An 8,517-nucleotide genomic window follows, 5' to 3' on the forward strand; every position below is an offset into this window, starting at 1 on the left:
TGAGGGGAGAGGTTAGGGTTGGGGTGAGGGGAGAGGTTAGGGTTGGGGTGTGTTGAGAGGTTAGGGTTGGGGTGGGGGTGAGGGAGAGGGGAGAGGTTAGTGTTGGGGTGGGGGTGAGGGAGAGGGGAGAGGTTAGGGTTGGGGTGGGAGTGGGGGGAGAGGTTAGGGTTGGGGTGGGGGTGTGTTGAGAGGTTAGTGTTGGAGTGAGGGGAGAGGTTAGGGTTGGGGTGAGGGAGAGGGGAGAGGTTAGGGTTGGGGTGGGAGTGGGAGTGGGGGGAGAGGTTAGTGTTGGGGTGAGGGGAGAGGTTAGGGTTGGGGTGGGGGTGGGGGCTAGTGTGTAGGGTGGGCTTTGTATACATGTTAGGATGAGTGTGAGTGTGGGGGTGAAGATGTTGGTTGTGGTTTGAATGAAGGTGGTGTGTGTTGGTGTGCGGGTGTTTTTTGCTATGGGGGTTGTTGTGCGTGTGAGGGTTGGTGTTGGGGTTGGAGTGTGTGTGTGGGCTCATGTTTGCGTGAGGGTTGGGGTTTGGGTGTGTGTTGGTGTGTGTCGGTGTGTTGGTGTGTGGGTGTGTGTTGGTGTGTGTCGGTGTGTTGGTGTGTGGGTGTGCAGAAGCGTTAGGATCAGGATGGTTGTTAGGGCTAGCGTGAGGGTTCACATTAGCGTGTACGTGTGCGTTGTCGTGTGTGTTAGTGTGTGTGTGTGTAGCGTTGTGTGTGTTAGTGTGAGGGCTGGTGCTGCCACTGAGCGATGCCCCGCTGTACCAACAAGGGGAGCTACAGCAGCTGGGAGAATCATACTGGGAGGTGAAATGGTCCTTGGAGATGGTTGCTGGGTTACGATAGGGGGGGCTCAGCGCTGTTCCACAGTGGGCCAGTAACCGTGGCGATTGGGAGCAGGACGGGGAGAAGGAGGAGGGGGGAGGAGCAGGGGTGAGAGGGGGGTGGTAGGGCTGGGGGGCGGGTGATAGTTTGGGAGGATAGGAGGAGGATGTGGAAGTCATTCCAGGGGACAGAGAGGAGGATGAGGCCTCGCCAGGGAAGAGGGTTGGGTAGCGCTCCTCTGAGGACGGGGTGGAGGGGTGGGCGGAGTAAGGAGTTGGGGAGGGGTACTCACAGGGCTCGGAGGGGTAACCAAGGTGTAGGGCAGGGGTAGGGAGGGGGGAGAGGCTGCTGCTGTCTCCACTGAAGTAGTCAAGGCCTTCCTGGAACAACCCCCCCTGAGCAGTACCCCCTCCTCCTCCATCCCCAACCCCAGCAGCCTTACCCTTCTTCCCCCCTGGGGGGCGTTCTCTTGGGGACGGGCACAGCCGTCCCCTGCCTCCCCTCGCCCCCCTGCCCTGCCGCCCCCCAATCCCACTGCGTTTGGCACCAGAGCCCTGGGTTGAGGTGTGGGACTGTGTCTGGGCTGGGGGGCTGGTGGGAGAGTCTGGGGGGGGCTCCGGTCCTGGTCCACCACCCCCCTCCTTTTCCATTTGGGGTTCGGCAGCATTCCGTTTCCTGCGCCCCCGCCCGGGCTTTCCCTGCCCCTGGAAGAGAACGTTCTGGCTCCAGTTGTAAGAGGGGCCTGAGGCGCTCTCATGCCAGTCCATCATTAACTTCTCCAGACTTGATAGGCTGGACTGTCCTTGACCTCCCTCTCCACCAATAGGAAGAGACTCCCTGCCTCCACCCTGCCTGTAAGCCCCACCTCCGGAACCTGAACCCGAGCCTCCGCCCCCACCTCCGGTACTGACCCCGCCTCCTGACCCGGTGACCCCCAGGTGGGATGAGTCAGAGGAGGACTCTGATAGGCTCTCGAGGAAGGGTTGTCGCTTGACCTTTTGTGGGGTGTAGTTAGAGATGTCCAGGATGTCTTTGGGCTCGCTGGGGCCTGGGGTGACGTAGTCACTGTAGCCTCCTGGGTAATGATGAGCCAGACTGTCCCACGCCCAGCCACTGGAGGCCTGCCTGCAACACACAGCACATTTTATTCCCTCTATTTTCTTAAAACTGCACAGTTGGACAAGGGCTTTAAGAAGTACTTATTTAGGACCCAAAGTGATTTATAGATCAGGGAATCAAATCAAATTTTATTTGTCACATACACATGGTTAGCAGATGTTAATGCGAGTGTAGCAAAATGCTTGTAAGGGATTAGTGTTATGGTGTTAAGGAATCTCAAACACATACAACTATAGAAGAAGTTAGGGTAGGATTGTACTCTAATCTAAAACTCTGTGGTTCCAGACAATTTAGACCTGAAGCTACTTACTTGCAGTTCCACTGGTTGGAGGGGTAGTGTCTGTAACCCTCTGGAGATGATGAGGAATGGAAGGGGTTGTTCTTGGCCATGGCCATATACCCTCCACCCCCTGGAGAGGATGGTCCAACCTGCCCTGGGTAGCCCCCATATCCACGCTTGGAAAAATTGGAATAGCCCATCTGACCCTGGCCCACGGGGGGGACTGTGGAGGCCTTATCCAGCCCTGCTGCCCCGTAGGCTGTAAAGCTGCAGTCTGTGGGTCTCTGTGGTGCTGCACTGCCCCCCGCAGGAGAGGAGGAGGAATAGCCGGATGGGTAGTGACCGTAGGAGGAGGGATGGGGGGAACTGGGAGAGCGAGGCAGAGAGAGGGAGGGAGGGGTGGACTTGGGGAAGGAGGAAGTGGTGGGGGAGTTCTGGGAAAGGTAGTAGCTGTAAGGAGGTCTGGAAGAGGAGGACGAAGAGACCTGGGTTTGGTTCTCCCTTGCCTCTCCTTTGGGGCTGCGCTTGGGGAAGGCTGGGGACCAGCGAGAACCTGGGCCGGGTGCAGTGCTGGAGGAGTCGTAGCCCGGGGTGGGAGGAGGTTTCCTGGGGTCAGGCCGAGAGGAGGAGATATCCAGGAGGTCGGAGGAGTCGTCTGAGTCGAGCAGGGAGCGAAAATATCCAGCGAACAAACCCTGCACTTCATCACCACCTCCACCTTCTCTGCTGCCCCCAGGGCTTCCGTATGCACCTGCTCTTCCCCCCTCACAGGGCAGGAAGTCCCCCCTCAGGGAGCCACAGGCCTGGTACGCCCCCGGCCCTCTCTCCCTCTCCCCTCCCCGGTCATCCTCCCAGACACCTCCACCATTAGACCAGTCTTGCTCCAGCTGACCTCCTGCCTCCCCTTTCAGAACCCCATTCTTGCACGAGCGTCGTTTTCTCATCGGCTTCCACCCCTCACCTCCAGCCCCCATCTCCCCCCCTGCAACCCCTCCTCCCCTGCCTCCCCCACCCTTCCCTCGTTTCTTGGGTAACCCTGGTTCTGACAGAGCCACTTTCCTTTTCTTCCCGATCGTCTCGAAGAAGTCACTGAAGGAGCTCTTGAAGCTCTCACACCCAGCCCCTCCTGCTCCTCCTCCCCTGCCCCCTACGCCACCACCCCTCCCTCCCCTGCGTCTAAACCCTGTGAGTCGGTGGAGCAGGGCGGAGATCCCAGGGTTGTTGGACGGCGTGTGAAAGCTATCCGGTTCGCTGGGTGTCCAGCAGCGTGGTGGGGAGCAGCGGCCGGTGGCAGGCGTTTGGTGGTTTAGGAACGCCAGTTTGGACAGAACGTCTCCGTACTCTGTCTTGACGTCGTTGGTGTCGTTCACGTACGACGGTTGCGGAGATGGGAGCTTGGCCCGCCGGCGCCGACGAGGTTTCTTGGGCTCGCCGTTCCCACTGGCAGCGACAAAATTCCCACCTGTTTTATCTGGCATTCCCGGTACAACCTGTTTGGGAGGTCGGCCACGTCTGCGTTTCAGGATCACCGGGAGTTCTCCAGGCGGGAACATGACCATCACATTCTTCCCATTGTTCTTCATGCGAAGGAGCGCAGTTGGCTCTCGGACCACCGATGTCACCCCCTCTGCTCCCTCCAACCCCCCCTCGCCACTGGCCCCGCCCCTCTCCGGTCCGACAACGGTCTCCATGGAGGAAATCTTGTAGCTCTTTTGGCGTCGGCTGAGGTTGACCGGGATACGAGCCACCTTCACCACAATACGCCTCACCTGGGAAACAGACAAAAACAAACACAATAAAAAACATATTATAACCCTTATTTTCCTAGTTAAAATCTGGTTGATGTCAGACAACAAAATAACAACATGGCTTCTGGGTTGTTTTGACTGCTTTGTGGGTAATAATATGCTGAAACTTGAACTCACACCAACGAACCGCCGTTTCTGTTTAGTGGGAGGAACTAGATCATCAGGCACCTCCTTCTTCACTGTCGGCTGGGGCACGGTATTGATCGATGGACAAGGCGAAAGATTGGTTGCTGGTCTGGGATTGGTCGTTGGTCTGGGCGAAGCTTTGGGCGAGGCTTTCATCGATGGTCTGGGTTGGGCTTTTGGTTTGGCGTTGGTTGAAGGTCTAGGTTGGGGTTTGGTTGAAGTTCTGGGTTTGGGCGCTGGCCGGGGGGCGTAGTGAGAGGTGGGGTGTGGTGTAGGACGTGGTGTAGGGCGTGGTGAAGGGCGTGGTGCTACAGGTACAGCTGAGTCAGCAGGCTTCGAGGTTGCAGGTAAACCCTCCTCCACTGTGGGGCGCTCTACCTTTACATGTACACTCACCCTCTCTTTCTCCTCCTCTTCTTCCTCCTCTGCCATCTCCTCCTCCCTCTCGCTCTCCCTCCCTCCCCTCCTCTCTCCATCCTCGGTGGATCGGCGGATGCGGGAGGACTTGCGTAGCTGGCAGGGGAAGCGAGGTCGACCGGAGCTACGGAGCGCATACTTCCTCTCTCCTTCGACAGATACAGGGGAGGGATCTACAGGGTCTGGGCCAATAGTAGAAGGGTTTGAACCTGATGGACCAATAAGAGAAGGGCCTGTAGGATTTGGGCCAATAGCTCTTGAGGGTTTAGAGAGATCCAGAGGTGTTGGTCCAATATGGGCAGGGCTAATGGCCGGGGGCCTGTCTCTGTTTGCAGAGGGTGGAGGAAGCGGGCTGCAGGGAGAGGGAGCAACTTGCTGATTGGTGCAGGCTGAATGAGTGACAGGCAAGAGGACCTGTCGCTGAGGTGATCTGGTGTGAGTCTCTGGTGATGAAACAGTCCTGGGCTGCTCTGGACCGGCAGAGTCCGAGTGTGTGTGAGCATCCATGTGTGTGTTAGCGGCTAGGTGTGTGTGAGTGTCCGCAGGTGTGTGCATTTGGAGATCCGTGTAAATCTGCATGCCTGTGACTCCTGTCTGTCCTGGTGTGTGTGTCTCTGTCTGCCAGCGTCGGCGTGTTCCAAGGCCAGGCCTCCTGTGCAGGTGAACCCCGTTGGCCAGGGAGGGGGGCGAGGGTGATGGTGAAAGGTCAAGGGTCCCTTGAGCTCCAGCCTCAGCACTGGGTTCCACTATGACCCTCTCCTGTACCCCTGCTGCTGCTGCCACCTCCCTCCCCCACGTCGCCAGCTCCCCCTCACACCCCTGCTCCGCCGCCAAGGCCCCAACGTCACGCCCCACCCCCCCACCTCCACCTGACCGCAGGCGTCCAGACAGGCGGCTCATCCACAGAGGGCGATGGTGATGATGATGTCAAAGTGATGTCACAGAGGGGATGGTGATGTCAGAGTGATGTCACAGAGGGGATGGTGATGTCAGAGAGTGTTGAGGCCCCAGTGAGCTCTCTCTCTCTGTCTCTCTCTCCGTCTCTCTCTCCGTCTGTTTATGTGTGGTCTGCTGAAGTCACATGCCTCTATCCAGAGAATTTAGGGAGCTGAGGAGAGAGGGGTACATACATTCAACACACTCCAAACAGTAGATTCTAACAGAGAATCAACGTAATGTTAAAGGGAGAAGATGGAATTAGATGATACCAATCATTCTCATTCATTTATAATTGGGATCGTTTGGAAACATTCATTTAGGATTGGGATCGTTTGGAAACATTCATTTAGGATTGGGATCGTTTGGAAACATGCATTTAGGATTGGGATCGTTTGGAAACATTCATTTAGGATTGGGATCGTTTGGAAACATTCATTTAGGATTGGGATCGTTTGGAAACATTCATTTAGGATTGGGATCGTTTGGAAACATTCATTTAGGATTGGGATCGTTTGGAAACATTCATTTAGGATTGGGATCGTTTGGAAACATTCATTTAGGATTGGGATCGTTTGGAAACATTCATTTAGGATTGGGATCGTTTGGAAACATTCATTTAGGATTGAGATCGTTTGGAAACATTCATTTTGGATTGGGATCGTTTGGAAACATTCATTTAGGATTGGGATCGTTTGGAAACATTCATTTAGGATTGGGATCGTTTGGAAACATTCATTTAGGATTGGGATCGTTTGGAAACATTCATTTAGGATTGGGATCGTTTGGAAACATTCATTTAGGATTGAGATCGTTTGGAAACATTCATTTTGGATTGGGATCGTTTGGAAACATTCATTTTGGACCACAATTACATTAACGTAACAGATCCAGTAACTTTGAGGTAACATACTTGAATTTGGGGGGGAAACTATTCTTCTACTGTAACCAAGAAGAAACATTGATACAACATTGACACAACATAACATCCCAAAGCTGGCATTTAACAATCAACTCCTGAGCTATATGGTCGATAGTGTTTTATATCCTGTGGTCTGGCTGGCTGTCTGCAGTTCATTGGGTCGTCAGTACCGCAGTAGTGTAAATGCACACACTATACACTCTACTCTTTCTCTCAGCTGCGAGAAATAAGGAGAGAGAGGAGAGAGAGGAGAGAGAGAGAGAGGGGGGGGGCGGGGGGAATAGAGAGAGAGGGGGGGAGAGAGAGAGACAGAGAGAGGGGGGAGAGAGAGAGAGAGGGGGGGGGGGGCGGGGGGAAGAGAGAGAGAGAGAGAGAGGGAGAGAGGAGAGACAGACAGACAGACAGACAGACAGACAGAGGGAGGGAGAGTAGGAGAGTAGGAAAGAGAGAGGAGAGAGAGAGGGGGAAAGAGAGAGAGAGAGGGGGGGAAAGAGAGAGAGAGAGAGAGAGGGGGGGGCGGGGGGAAGAGAGAGAGAGGGGGGGGGAGAAAGAGAGAGAGAGACAGAGAGAGGGGGAGAGAGAGAGAGAGAGAGGGAGAGAGAGAGAGAGAGAGACAGACACACAGACAGACAGAGGGAGAGTAGGAGAGTAGGAAAGAGAGAGGAGAGAGAGAGAGGGGGAAAGAGAGAGAGAGGGAGAGAGAGAGAGAGCGACAGAGAGAGGAGAGAGATGTTAACAGGATAGCCGTGATGTTTGACTAGATGAGCACGCACACACACACACACACACACACACACACACACACACACCCTGTACAGTGAATATGGAATATGTGAATATTAACCAGCAGAGGGAAGCAGAGAAATGATGAATAGAACTCACATTCTGATTGGTGGAGGGATGGAGAGATAAGGGAGAGATAGAGGGATAGACAGAGAGAGAGAGACAGATAGATAGGGGGATAGACAGAGAGAAAGACAGATAGATAGAGGGATAGACAGAGAGAGAGACAGATAGATAGAGGGATAAACATATATATATATATATATATATATATATATATAACTTTTTTTAAAGATAAATGAGAATGGAATGGTAGCTTAAACATCCTTATGCCAAACACACACTAAACACAATCCTGTTCATCATCAGCCAGCCTTCCTCTCCAACATATGTCTCTGATTATAGCAGAGAGAGAGAGAGAGAGGGGGGGGGGGGATCAGAGAGCGAGGAGGGTGGAGATAGAGGTTGCATACAAGGAGAAACCTCTACATTCCTGTGCTTAATGATACAACTGGGGACACACAACCTCGCCTAGACACATACACACATAATCAATAACACCTACAGACCTTCGATCTTTCACTCCATTCAATTCACTCTGTCATTCTCTCTCTCCCTCTCTCACTGTCTCTCACAGTATTCTCTCTCTCCCTTTCATTCCAATTCAAGGGGCTTTATTGTCATGGGAAACATATGTTAACATCGCCAAAGCAAGTGAAGTAGATAATAAACAAAAGTGAAATAAACAATAAAAAATTAATAGTAAACATTACACTCACAGACGTTCCAAAATACATTTCAAATGTCATATTATATATATATACAGTGTTGTAACGATGTACAAATGGTTAAAGGACAAAAGGGAAAATAAATAAGCATAAATATGGGTTGTATTTACAATGGTGTTTGTTCTTCACTGGTTGACCTTTTCTTGTGGCAACAGGTCACAAATCTTGCTGCTGTGATGTCACACTGTGGTATTTCACCCAGTAGATATGGGAGTTTATCAAAATTGGGTTTGTTTTCAAATTCTTTGTGGGTCTGTGTAATCTGAGGGAAATATGTATCTCTAATATGGTCATACATTTGGCAGGAGGTTAGGAAGTGCAGCTCAGTTTCCACCTCATTTTGTGGGCAGTGTGCACATAGCCTGTCTTCTCTTGAGAGCCATGTCTGCCTACGGCGGCCTTTCTCAATAGCAAGGCTATGCTCACTGAGTCTGTACATAGTCAAAGATTCCTTAAGTTTGGGTCAGTCACAGTGGTCAGGTATTCTGCCACTGTGTTCTCTCTGTTTAGGGCCAA

At 53.0% G+C, this 8,517-nt stretch overlaps 1 protein-coding gene across 1 annotated transcript in view; it reads right to left on the reverse strand.

The window, feature by feature from the left end:
- LOC139391615 (transcription factor Gibbin-like) overlaps positions 1-5,472 on the reverse strand; it is a 5,833-nt gene extending 361 nt beyond the window's left edge. Inside the window, exons 1-4 of the mRNA XM_071138986.1 lie at positions 4,147-5,472; positions 2,252-3,990; positions 1,730-1,947; positions 285-1,696 (exon numbers count right to left, since the gene is read on the reverse strand). Coding sequence (XP_070995087.1) covers positions 285-1,696; positions 1,730-1,947; positions 2,252-3,990; positions 4,147-5,472 — 4,695 coding nt within the window. The remainder of the gene's footprint in view (positions 1-284; positions 1,697-1,729; positions 1,948-2,251; positions 3,991-4,146) is intronic.
- Positions 5,473-8,517: the final 3,045 nt, after the last annotated feature.

Source organism: Oncorhynchus clarkii, chromosome 32 (assembly GCF_045791955.1).
Source record: "Oncorhynchus clarkii lewisi isolate Uvic-CL-2024 chromosome 32, UVic_Ocla_1.0, whole genome shotgun sequence".
Taxonomy (NCBI): Eukaryota; Metazoa; Chordata; class Actinopteri; order Salmoniformes; family Salmonidae; genus Oncorhynchus; species Oncorhynchus clarkii.